At 44.7% G+C, this 12,660-nt stretch overlaps 6 protein-coding genes across 15 annotated transcripts in view; 2 read left to right on the top strand and 4 right to left on the bottom strand.

Moving 5' to 3' along the window:
* The first annotated feature begins 490 nt into the window (after positions 1–490).
* LOC1269943 (fas-associated death domain protein) lies at positions 491–1,848 on the top strand. Its single transcript, XM_308597.5, has 2 exons — positions 491–1,162; positions 1,233–1,848. The coding sequence occupies exons 1-2, from the start codon at positions 811–813 to the stop codon at positions 1,646–1,648; spliced, it is 768 nt and encodes a 255-aa protein (XP_308597.5). The 5' UTR covers positions 491–810; the 3' UTR covers positions 1,649–1,848.
* LOC1269944 (eukaryotic translation initiation factor 4E1) lies at positions 1,849–5,853 on the bottom strand. 5 transcript variants are annotated; one of them, XM_061642292.1, is made up of 4 exons: positions 5,639–5,853; positions 4,111–4,491; positions 3,956–4,043; positions 1,849–3,877 (listed from the first exon to the last, which is right to left on the bottom strand). In XM_061642292.1, exons 1-4 carry the CDS (start codon positions 5,666–5,668, stop codon positions 3,717–3,719), a joined length of 660 nt encoding a protein of 219 aa, XP_061498276.1. In that variant the 5' UTR covers positions 5,669–5,853; the 3' UTR covers positions 1,849–3,716. The 5 variants fall into 5 exon arrangements, with proteins under 5 accessions (XP_061498276.1, XP_061498277.1, XP_001688027.2 ...); XM_061642293.1 differs by having other exon boundaries at positions 4,111–4,488; positions 5,639–5,806; XM_001687975.2 differs by having other exon boundaries at positions 4,568–5,781.
* Positions 5,854–5,895: 42 nt separating this feature from the next.
* The window catches only part of LOC1269946 (lethal(2)neighbour of tid protein 2), a 59,968-nt gene continuing 53,203 nt past the window's right edge, over positions 5,896–12,660 (top strand). Inside the window, exon 1 of the mRNA XM_061642280.1 lies at positions 5,896–6,073. The gene's annotated coding sequence lies outside the window, so the exon portion shown is untranslated. The remainder of the gene's footprint in view (positions 6,074–12,660) is intronic.
* LOC4576388 (uncharacterized) lies at positions 6,125–8,005 on the bottom strand. Its single transcript, XM_001237109.2, has one exon. It carries the CDS (start codon positions 6,833–6,835, stop codon positions 6,125–6,127), a length of 711 nt encoding a protein of 236 aa, XP_001237110.2. The 5' UTR covers positions 6,836–8,005.
* Positions 8,104–9,807, bottom strand: LOC4576387 (uncharacterized). The gene has a single exon (XM_001237110.2). It carries the CDS (start codon positions 9,338–9,340, stop codon positions 8,609–8,611), a length of 732 nt encoding a protein of 243 aa, XP_001237111.1. The 5' UTR covers positions 9,341–9,807; the 3' UTR covers positions 8,104–8,608.
* The window catches only part of LOC1269945 (sestrin homolog), a 32,083-nt gene continuing 29,622 nt past the window's right edge, over positions 10,200–12,660 (bottom strand). For all 6 annotated transcript variants that reach the window (XM_061642286.1, XM_308599.5, XM_061642283.1 and 3 more), the window contains exon 8: positions 10,200–12,607. In XM_061642286.1, the coding sequence (XP_061498270.1) occupies positions 12,521–12,607 (87 nt within the window). In that variant the 3' untranslated portion in view covers positions 10,200–12,520. The remainder of the gene's footprint in view (positions 12,608–12,660) is intronic.

The following is a 12,660-nucleotide window of genomic DNA, read 5'->3' as shown; positions in this document are numbered from 1 at the left end:
TTGATTAAATCCACATAGGGTGGTTAAGATTGAAACGAATAATGTTTTTGATTCAAAATTATTCAAATGAAAGATCACCAAATAAACAAATTCAACTACAGGCGGTCCCCGAGATACACGGTACCTCTTATACGCGGATTCGGAGACACGCGGTTTTCTAAATTTGACAATTCTTTGAGCAAATTGTACTGATTTGACACATCAATTGCAAATTGCCAAATAATTTCCGTTTTGATCGAATGTTCAAAACTATTTCAAAAGGTTTAAAACAGTTATATTCAGTCAGAATCATATCAAATAATTCATAAAATGACTAAAACCGCCCCCTCCTTGCAAAATTACACGAACATTTGTGATATTTTAGCTGGAAATCACGAGATTCGACTTACGCGGAAATTCGAGATACGCGGTATTTTGCGGCCGTTTTCGGTCCCCATTAACCGTGTATCTCGGGGACCGCCTGTATAGAAAGTAAGGTTCATAGTTTTACTGCTACTTATAGCGAAAGAAACATAAATCACCGTTCATACATGGAATGCGCCCACCAAAAGACTTTGTATAACCGCGACCTCTGTCTGAATCAACTTGGCAAAACTGTGACGTCCAAGCTTTGCTCAATTGTTTTCGAGAAAAAAGATACTAAAAGTACGAAACTTTACAATACATTCTTATTCCTATGCCGAAACGTTGCTTTCACCGTGATTGCTCTACCAACACACGCTTCACATCGTGCTGATCTTCACACTGCTCATCCACAAAGTGTATTTATATCAGCAGACCAGCCCCGGAGTGCGCAGGTGCACCGCAGGGATGGAACGAATATCCGTGCAGGATCATCGGTCGGTGTACGAACGGTTGTGCAAGGATTATTTGAATTTGAAACTGTTGACACAGAATGCCTGCCACGGTCCGGAACGTTTGGAGCGCTGCAAACAATCAGTACGGCAAGATATCCATTCCTGTCGCAAACTTTCGCGTATCACCCAATTCGAACAGCTTGTCGCGTTAATGGAGCAGAGAAATCTGCTAAGCCTCCTGAAGCCGGATCTGATCGAGCGGTTTGTGCTGGCACTGGACACAAAAGAGGTTGGCGGCGCACTCACCTCCTACAGGGATGTGCTACGATCGCACTATGAACCTGTTCGTCGGTTCTATTTGGAAGGTATTTCTCATTCTCTCTATGGAGTTGCAATTCCTTATCTCACCTTATTTCATCACATCTTTTTTTTTAGATCTACGCCACCGGGATCGTCGAACGCTGCTGGAGAAGGAGGTAGAAAGGATTAAACTGCAAGAATCCACCGAACCCCCAGCAGTAACGCCACGGCCGCCCACTGCAACGACAAACGCAAAGCGCGATGCGTATCTCCGGCAGCGTGAGGGCATTTACTCGCTGCTGCAGCTTGAAATCGGCAAAAGCTGGAAGGTGTTTGGCCGGTTTTTGAACGTCCCGGTGGGCGAGCTGGACGAAATCGAGGAACGCAACAGGCAGGATCTGAAGACGCGCATCTACGAGACGCTGGAGCGGGCCGAGATGCAGTACGATGACGCTGCGCTGGACCAGTACGTTGGCGTGCTGCTGAAAGCGCTGGAAAGCAGCCGGCGGAAGGATCTGAAAAGAAAAATTGAAACCATGTTACAACGATAGAGTTCCGGAGAGGGAGCAGTACAAGATTCCCTTTAACACTTTACCTTTTTGGGGAGATAAGCAAAAGCTGAATGTGCTCATAAGCAACAAACGAATACATTGAGTCGTTATTGAATGTTGCTACAAGATATGTGATAATAAACATTAATTTCGGTTTTGATTAGAATAAAAATATTACCGCAAAACGCTCACACACCATATTTTGAATCAATGTTTCATGTTCTATATTTTTCGCAATTGGTTTTCCTTGTTTTTTTTCGCACTGTATATAATTTACGAATATACCTTGATTAAACATAAAAAAGAGTAATATAAACTGTATTACAAATTAATCAATCAGCAAATCAGCTCCCTGTTCTATGCGAGCGAGCGTGTGTGGTTGTGTGTTCAGCCGAGTAATGCTTATTTATATTCAAATTATTCCATAAACAATAGTACAGAGTAGATTAGTAGAGATAGTTCCAGAAGTAGTAGTAGTAGTAGTAGTAGTTGGTAGTTGGTAGTACACATGTGTTTTCAATACATAATCGCAACATCCATTCTATGGTATAACCTTAACTAGCAAAAAAAAAAACATACGTACCAGCGCAAAACGAAGCTCTAGCTCTCCTCTCCCGCACACACCACCATCTCAAGTCCGGCTAGCTAGTAGCGGCGCAGCTTGGACAGCGGATGTGTAATGCATATTGATTACGTGTCTTCCTACTCCTTCTTCCGCTTTTTTCTCTCCTTTCAGTACGTATCCCTTTTCTTTACCGACTGTGTTTCGTCGTGCTAAGCTACGAACGTTCCACACGAAACGAAACAAAACTCCCCCCGAAAAAAAAACTGATTATAACGATCCGGCTTGAAGACTATTCCCTGCTGCTCGCTCTGTGTAGCCGTAACGGATGAATAAAACAAACGAAAAAAAAAAGTATGAAAAGAAGCTACGTAACCAGAAGAGAACCTTTCCTTGCACCCAAGCGCACTTAAAGTTTCTGTTGCTTTTTTTCTATTAATCTGTACAAATCGCATACTGTACTTCTCTCCTGCTTCATGCCCAACACTTCTGCGTTGCATTCACGGGTCCGCGGTTGCTTCGATCCGCAAAAACTACACACACCGTCGCCGTGCGGCTTTCTATTTCTCTACTCCGGACACACACTCCCACCCTTCTCACACCTTCTTGCCGCCGGCTGCACTATAGTTTGGGCCTTCTTCTTGTTCTCCCATTTCTCCTGTGTTTCGCCAATATTAAGCGCGTACAATCATTGGTAAAGCTTGGCTGAAAGAAAACGAAAACAAAACCTAACCGGATGAGGGCAGACGTTTGCTGATTGAACACACATACACTCGTGGGCTTTCCTGGCTTACACGCTTCGCTTCCCGCGCACCACTGGCACCACAAGAGAAAGGAAAACGGCGTGCATGTGTTAAGATCGATGCACGGATTCACGGAAAGCGCCGGTTGACCTATATTTCGTTTTTCTATTTCCACGTGAGCAATTCATTAGATCTATCCTACACAATTGCGTCCTCCCGCCACTTGTCCCTACGCAAAATCGACCGGCAGAATGTGTCGAACGATCGAACATAGTACCATAGTTTGGTTGTTGTGTGTTACAATCTTGGCTGTGGGGAGGTATAAATATCAATCGCACAATGCTTAAAGCATCTCTCCCTCTCTCTTTCTATGCGCCCCCCTAGTTGACCGTTTTGATTGCGCTGCGTCGATCGATCTATCTTATTTCCCCCGCTAAGCTCACCTAAAAACAATGCTCACTGATCCACAACACGCGCTCTAGCAGCCCCGCGTTAGGCTAGGTAAAAAATGAAATCCCTTTTTCCTGTGAATATCGATGTCGATTGTGTGTGTTGTGGTGCAGTTTCGTTTCCTCGATCGCTTTCGCCTTTCCTCAATCGCACAGATCACCCACCTTCGATCACTACACACACACACACACACACGTACACATGTCCAGCAGTAGTTGTTAGCTCGTTCGTCATCGCGTCGTGTTGATCCGCAAACAAACCATTGGGTTTCGGACACGAGAAAAGGGCTCCGGAGAGACGGCTCGAATCAAGATTAAACGGTGTACGTCGATTTCGTCCCCGACGAGGACAGCTTCACCATCGTGTCCTTATGCATTTGGTAGTAGATGTTTTCTCGCAGGCCTAATCGCTCCTTGTACGTTCGGCCGATATCCAGCACGGCGGCACGATTATCATAGTCAGCGGTCCAGATGGCTAAAAAAGGCAACAACAGTTAGTAATAATCAACGCGCAGGAAAATTCGCCGCATACTAAACACCATAGAATACTTACAGATTTTATCAATCTTTTGACGAACGTTCACCGTAGCACCGCATATCTGATCCGAATGTTCGAAAGTCTCTCCAATCAAGCAGAGTACCTATTTGGAAAAATGGGGAAAATGAAACTTTTCTGACCTACTGGCATCTCTCCCCGCCTCCACATACCGTATCCAGCCAGCATTTGTCCGACAGGCGCTTGTTCATGCTGATCGTCCATCGGCCACCGTGCTTGTTCGCGTCGTCCTCCCACATCGGGCGGATGTGCGACTTGAACAGCATGTAGTCACCGCCCACCTTGATCTCGGACGGGCCGCGGATGTGATTGAACAGGCTCCAGAAGTCCTCCACCGTCGAGAAGCTGGTCACCTCATTCATCGAATCGGTCCACTTTTTCGTGCGGTCCACCTCGAGGTACCACAGCGTCCAGGTGTGCTGGAGCGGATGCTTGATCAGACACTCCGGATCGATCGACTCCGGTGCGTTCGACTGCTCGGCCAGCTCCTGGCTTTGTTCCGTAGTTTCATTTTCATTCTGCTGCTGCTGCTGCTGCGAGCAAATGAGAAAACAGAACACTCACCCGATTAGAAATACGGACGGATTGTTGCAGAGGGTAATTGGTTACGGAAAGATAATTATTAGCCGGCACTACTGCTCTCACGCTGTTGTTCCAACGACCGTTCGGCCCGTTACGATCGGGCCAGCTGTGAAGCCTTCCCAAGGAGGAAGGCTTCTGAAAAGCGATCCTTCCACTGTACATCTTAACCGTGCGACACAACTTGAACGAATAAAGGCATGGTTTCTAGCATGGACACCCCTACCGCTCTTCACAGGCTACTGCGAATCGTTCGAACGGTTCGCAACAAGTAGTAGCGGTGTGGCCCCGGTGTATCCCTTGGTTACCGAGCGCAGGGACAACATTTTTCGCTCAGTTTTGCCTGGCAACAAAGAGAAATCCTTTCGCTCGCTCCTTTGGTTTCTTTTTTCTACACGCACTCAAAATTTCCACTCCACCTTTCTCGCTCACTCCAACGCTAGCGGGCCGGGGGCCGTCTGTCAAAAGGTGTACCACCACCACCACCACCAAAGAAGTGAATGCAACTGCGGAAAGATAACCTCAAAGTCCGAACCCCGTTGGCAGGAGAAACCCGGGAATTCGTGTCATTTGGAGCGGTCGCGTGGCGGCTTAATTAGGGCAGGCGGTAGGCAATGCAGCGGCACAAACGCCACCTGGCCACTTTGGCCGTGCCGGATCGGTTCTGGGGAATGGTTTCCCCGCTCGCAAAACGGAACAATTTATGCCATATTTGGGGAACATACGAGGGACACGGTCACAAGTGCATTCCTCACGGCCGTACGCTCGCTCTCTCTCCCTCTCTCTTTCATTACCGCACAGCGGCGGATTACACGTGTGCCGTGATCGATTTTCCAGCTCTCGTCAGCTATCCCATTTTCCGATCGCGCGAATCACGACGTCAAGGCACGGGCCCACCATACGGCACAAAAAGGGCGTTCGTCGGCAGTGTAACATTATGCAAAGACACACGGGGCACCCTCGTGAGAAGGTCGCCCATTCTTTCACTTCAATCGCGCGCACACACACACACGTACACACGCACACGGCACTTGGTGAAAGAATACGAGGCATGATTTTTTTACGGTCTCCGACGGACGAACTCGTAATTCAATGATTTACCTCGGTTTCTTCATTGGTTTTGCCAGCCATAATCGGACACTTGAGCTAGTTTTCGATATTTTACGTGCAAAAAAAAGGAAAGAACTTCAGTGAAACTGCCAAACCAGCAAGATAGCAGGCTCCGCGATGACGCTTCAAGTCGAGCACTGATGGAAAGTGCTCGAACCGTAGCTGACAGGAGTGCCGTCGAGCGGTCGCGCGACCGTCCGCTGTCAAAGTCAAGGTGCGTATAGATGCCGGTAAAGCTGTGCCGCTTCAATCACGAAACGGGTGTGCGACGCCATTGCCACCAGAGAGAAACAATTTCAAGACAATCGCAAGAACATCACAAGAAAGTTGGTGAAATTTTAGAAGAAAAAAAAGAGGGAAGGAAGTGAATGGAAAAAACTATGACGAGAAAGCTGCTGGTAATAGAAATGAAGAGGCATCTTGTAGGTATGTACATAGGTTTTTATTAAGTTACAATATCTTAAGATATTTTTAATTTTAAGAAGACGACACACCCATTCGCTTAAACGTACTCAGCTGCACACTTGGTATGTCCAGCAGCTTACAGAGCTCGTTTGCGTAGGCCAGTTGTGAAGCGATCATTTCCTTGATGGATGTATTGGCTGTATCGAGTTCAGATGCTTCCTTCTCCATCATTTGTTCTGCCATCTTCGACTTTGCCCTGCTGACACGAGACGCGTCGTTATTTCGGCGTCGCGCTTCCATCTGCTCCGGGGTGCGATCCTTAACCGGGAACTGACGAGCCATGCTCTTGTGGTACGCGATCGGAATTTCCTCATTGTTCACCGCAACCAGCGCATGCCATCGGCTGAGTGGACGGGAAGGGTGCAGCTTCTTCATGGTGGGAACTGGCCTGCTGTCGTTGAGGGTTGAAGTGGTGCTGGTAAATGTCTCTCCGCTCGATTCCAACTGTTCGCTGTGGTCACTTCCAGAAGCGATCAGAAGCCGGCTACTGTCGTTGCTGTCGTCACTGTGCAGGAAGCTGGAAGTATCCGAGGAAGGTGTGTACTTTTGAGTGCTATCAGCGCATCCCAGGGCTGCCTTCAGAAGTTGTTCAATGTCTCGCTTCTGCAAGTTTTTGGACTGTTGCTGTAGTGCGCACAATCCGTTATAAAACTTCGATACCGTATCGTCGATGTTCGGGATTCTTTCCGAGGATGGCTTTTTGGTAGAGTTGTTAGAGGCCATAGTGATACGATGGCTTGATGCTGACTGTTCACTTTTAGCAAAATGTTAAACAAAAACAATGTTATTGCGAGGAACAGTTAGTTGCGACTGAGATAGTTTCTGTGAGGTGCATCTCCCTTTTATATGGTAATTGGTTGAAGAATATATGTTTTACCCGTAGCGTAAGGATGATGCAGTGCGTAATGGTGATCGTACCTGTAACATGTACAATATTTTTCCAACGGGTACGCCAAGAGCTGTTGCAAGTGCACATGTTACCCGTTAGGTACCTGGCATCTGTACAATTGTTTTTAAACTGGGGAACATGGTAGAAAACATTAAGGTAAAGAGTTTTTATGTTGTTCCATTTTTCATAGTTTGCCCTTGTTCTCTTCCTACCCATAATATTTACTGGAAACGAAAAGATTATTACATCTATTTTGCCAGGATTGTTACACAATATGAAACATGCTTAGGAGAATGGCTGTTATTTTGTGGTAATATCTATTGGAGCCTGTCGAAAAGATATCTTGTATATTTGGGTAAACAGTATTTGAATAGTAAGTAATACAGCTTGTTTATTTGTGTTCGTGGTATTAACGGCGATCACTGTCATCGCTGATTTTAATTATTGATACCAGCATAATGGCGCTGGGGAGCAAAGCGAGCTCGATGGCTGGATCCAGGAGAAGCGGGATCTATTGGAGATCTGGTGTCTACATGGATGGGAGGCTGGAGCCATGGATCGGCCATCCTGGAGAATGATTGTAGATTGAGCCATGTCATGACGTCGCGCTCTATCGTGAGCAGGTCAACAAGAGTGAGAGATCAGTATAATGGATATTGCATTGTTGGTACATGTTTTTTTTGTATGGATCCATTATTGGCATTTGGTTCTGCAACCAGAGTTATCTCTCCTTTTGAGTTTCCTGGTGCAATGCAGACAATCCGTTGTAGAATTTCGATGCTTTTTCGTCGATCTCCGTGACTCCTGCCGGAGAGGCCTTGGTGTAAGATTCGTTAGATACCATAATGATACCTGATACGTTGTTTTGATATTGTATATGCAATATTCATGTATGTGAAATACTACACGCTTAACGCGACAGATGCTGCTGTAAAAAGTATAGAGGATCTAGCGGAACTCCGTAGGACACTGGACGCAGAGGCGCATATTGGTTGCCGATAAAATTATTGAATTTTAAAATCAGCAGAAGAAATGAACTATAACTATAAAATAACTATTACTATTCTATAACTACAAAATATTGCTACCAAACGAACGTATGTCTGTTTATCATTGGTGTTTTTATTAGATTAAAATTATTTCAGAACGCTTAAATGTAGTCTTCACACTTTGCATTTCCATCAGCTGAGAAAGCTTGATAGACTGATTGGCTGCTTCTTTGTCCATAATATATACATACATACTTCAACCCTCGACTTTCTCCTGCTTCAACGAGTTGCTATCATATACGTCGCTATTCCATCTGTTTTGATGTTCAATCCAGGCTCGGGACTTGTGGTGAATTATCCTTATGCTGCCGTCAAAATCATCACATATATTTTCTATATCTATATTATATATTCATCATGCCAACTATATGCATTCGATCATGGAATGCAATCGGCTGAAAGGACGAGAGGGATAAAAAGCGGAACTAGAGATTTCGATTTAGCATCAAAAGTGAAGAATCAACGGAGGAAGATTTCTTATAACCATTGAACGAACTTTGATGACTTTAAGTTTAAATTTTTATTATAAGTAAATAACTAAATTTCGCATCTATTTATCTATTTGGCGCCATCTTGTCCAACTCGTTTGAACGTATTCAATTTCACCTTTGGCATGTCCAGCAGCTTACAGAGCTCGTTTGCGTAGGCCAATTGTGAAGCGATCATTTCCTTGATGGATGTATTCGCTGCACCGAGCTCTGATGCTTCCTTCTCCATCATAACTTCAGCCATCTTCGACTTTGCCCTGCTGACACGAGCTGCTTCCGTATTTCGGCGACGCATTTCCATCTGTTCCGGGGTGCGATCCTTGACCGGGAACTGGCGAGCCATGCTCTTGTGGTATACGATCGGAATTTCCTCGTTGTTCGCCGCGACCAGTGAATGCCATCGGCTGAGTGGACGGGAAGGGTGAAGCTTCTTCATGACGGTAACTGACCGGCTGTCGTTAAGGGTTGAAGTGGTACTGGTGAATGTCGCTCCGCTCGATTCCGACTGTTCGCTGTGGTTCGACTGGGTGTCACTGTGGTCGCTCTCTGAAGCGATCAGAAGCCGGCTGCTGTCGTTGCTGTCGTCGCTGTGCAGGAAGCTGGAAGTATCGGACGACGGTGTGTACTTTTGAGTGCTATCAGCGCATCCCAGGGCTGCCTTCAGAAGTTGTTCAATGTCTCGCTTCTGGAAGCTCTTGGACTGTTGCTGTAGTGCGGACAATCCGGTGTACAACTTCGATACAGTATCGTCGATATTCGGCACTCTTGTCGGAGATGGCTTGTTAGAGTCTTTAGAGGCCATAGTGATACTAGAAACGAAGGCTCTGACTGTGCTCTTCTAGCAATATGTTAAACGATAAAAGCTTCCTGGACTCTCGAAATTCGAAAGACAATGTTACTGCGAAGAACAGCTAATTGCGACTGATATAGTTCCTCAGAGTGCTTCTCCAATTTATAGGGCTATTTGTTGAAATGTATCTTTTACCCATACCATAAGGATAGCTCTGAGCAATGGAGTCGTACCTGTATTTGAACACATGTATGTGAACACATTATTTCGGGTATGTTAAGTGATGTACCTATGTGTTTAGTGTTTTATTTAACTCGTGTGTCAAAGGTAGACGTATTGACCCTTTACCTGGACTTCGTCACACTTGTACTGTTCATATTTACCTTGAAAATTCATATTATTTTGCAGGCAGACATACGTATTTTTTACCGGTCAGATGTATATCATCAGTTACTAGTTTTGAATATTTTATCTTATAATAATAATATATGTATAAAAGTTAATTTATTTTATTTTATGCTCCGCAGATTGGTATGGCAGATATGGTGTTATGAACCGAACCGTATGAATGAAGGCACTGTTGACGAACTGCACTGCTAGTTGTTTCGGCAAATCTGTTTTCGAAGCTGTTTGCTTTTTGTTTTATTTGATTTCACATTTTGGCACAATTATAATCACAATGGCAAATCACACAACGTTCTCGTGGGGTCTAGTTTAATTGTGTAGTGTGTAAGACTGTTTTGAGCGCAGCTGATTGATACCGATTACTCGTTACAAACACGTTTCCCCCGGTGGATCTGCTCTAAACCTCTGTGGACCCATCCTACGTACACATCAAAAGCGCACACTAAACGAAACACTCCACTTGGTGTAGGAGAGTAGTATTTGTAAATTTATTTTGATGATTTCTCTTTTTTTTTTACAAAATTCATTCTCACGACTCATACTTGTTTTCTTCTTTTGGTGTACACCTACATATATGCACACCATTTGCACGCTGGCCTTTTTTGTTGTTGTATGCTTCATACAGCAAGAGAACACTTGCTTGCAAACGCGCGCACTGTTCTGTACACGCGTTGTACGGCAAACTTGGTTTACAGCCTTGTTTTACGGTTAAATTTCGACATGGTAATACATCAGCTCTGTGTTGCCAACCAATGCATGCGTACTTTCTTTTTCCTTGAAACCATACCGCATCTTTGCTTTGAGGCGAGGGAAAGTTTGGGATTTTTTTTGCCATAAAAATCCGACAATCTAGCTAATGCACAGTTTCCGCTTACAGATTGCGCCGTATCAGTGGACTAGTTGGTTCGCAACAAAGGTCAGTTTGGCGAGTTGTAGAAAGCATGTAAAAGTGCACGATCGCTGATTGCGAATCGCAAATAACATTTGGTAGCAGATCTAGTAACGTAAACAACAGTAGAACCACGTTCCTATGAGGAAAGCAGCAAATAGGTAGTGTAATCCTTGTTTGAAGTAACGTTGCATTTCATGCAACGTATGCTAAAATTCAATAAGGATCGTTCGTCGATTAGAGAAAAATAAAACAAAAATATATATTGCATGTAACAAAAAAACTCTCAGGACAAAAACTGAGATGGGAACGACACCATCCAAACTCGATCTAAACGAACCAAAAAACGGTCAAACCAATCTGGTTGGTGGTATTGTGTGTCGTTAGCTAAACTTCGGACAGTTACTACAGCACAGCTTTTGCTAAACAAAACAGTACTAAGGATTGTGGTTCGTTTCGGTTTCATTTGTTGGAAGATCCAGTCAATACAAAAAAAGAAGATAAAATAACAATTACAATTGCAACAAGGATATCACCCTATGGCTATATGGCATAATTGGAAGCAGTAGCAGTAGCAGGCTTGAATAGCTATTTAATGCACAGTTACACGCCTAATGTAGGGAAAGCTTTGCGACGCTTTCTCGCCCGTTTCGATTTGTGATTTTGCAAATAGTAGTAGCCGCGGCAGCACTTGAAAAGAAGTAAAACCTTATCACAGTGAGATCAGAATGCGGTTTAGCTAGTATGGGGCAATATGCCACTCGTATAGTGACCGGCTGTACGCTTCGTTCCGATCTCAATTGCTTACTCCTTATTACACACCACCTGCACTGCCGCCTATGTTCTCTTCTTGCCGTGTGAGCGCATCTCGTCCGTTCAATAGGTAATACAAAGTTTTTAAAAAAACAACATTCATCCGAAAATTGGACATCGTCAATAGGGAGGAGGGGGTGGGGGGTTTCGCGCCCCTCGGACTAAGAACTGGGGAGAGTAGGGGTTCTAATCTATCTAACGCTTACATGTTTGCAGGGCAATGATTAGCTTGTTTGCGTTTCGTTTAGACATTGATGCCATGCCTCCCTGCCTTAACTTGCCCTCTCTCTCTCTCTCTCTCTCTCTCTCTCTCTCTCTCTCTCTCTCTCTCTCTCTCTCTCTCTCTCTCTTTGAATGGTGTGGCGCACATATGCTAGTGTATCTGAACGTTTTCTTTACCGTTTTTTTCGTGTTTGCATCAAGCAGCAACCTATTCTTAGTACATTTTGCAGGGTCTGACGGTCCATCGCGCTTCGCGGGCAACCCTTTTGTGTTTTCGTGTGTCCATGTGTTTGTATATATGTAATATGTGTTTATGTAAAACTATATCACCCATCTAAATATTCCATTTTGCTTGCACATCATCACTCCGGTCGACCCAAGGCTCCGGTTTCGTTTGCGAACGTTCCTTTACACACACTCTTTTCCCCCGTTTTCCTTTCCAGTTTGAAAGTTCCACCTCAACCTCCTATCACGCGTATCTTGCACACCTTCAACAACGACGCATCCGTGGCGTGAGACGAGAGAGGGGTTTTAGTACAATATAGTTAACAACAATAACACAAACAGCAACAACTTTGCGTTCACAAATATCCTTCCTCTTTTTTTAAAAACAAAAAAAAATACACATCTCTTCTCTGAACGTTTGTAACCTGAAGCACCTCTCAACATCTTCCTACCTGCCTATATCACGCATTCCTTGTTCTCTCTGTTCTCTCTCTCTCTGTCCCCGTATATATGTATGTATATATCTATCCTCCTCCCGCAAAAACGCAATTCCCGCCCAATCATTCGTGCTCCTTCACTGTGGTAGGCAGGCTCACAAAACTGGCCGAAGGGCTGGCATTTGCCGGTGCCGGTGGTAATCATGTCATGTATCGCATAACTTCGCGTAAGGCATACAGCAGCTCCGCCTGATTGCGGGCTTCCAAGATCATAAGATTGATGTGAACCTGGAGAGAGAGGACAGAAGAGCAAATTGATCGTTTAGAAACTCTGAAGCAAC

The sequence above is a fragment of the Anopheles gambiae genome, chromosome 2 (assembly GCF_943734735.2).
Source record: "Anopheles gambiae chromosome 2, idAnoGambNW_F1_1, whole genome shotgun sequence".
Taxonomy (NCBI): Eukaryota; Metazoa; Arthropoda; class Insecta; order Diptera; family Culicidae; genus Anopheles; species Anopheles gambiae.
Note: the sequence above shows the minus strand (reverse complement) of the source record. Positions and strands in the feature narration are given on the sequence as shown.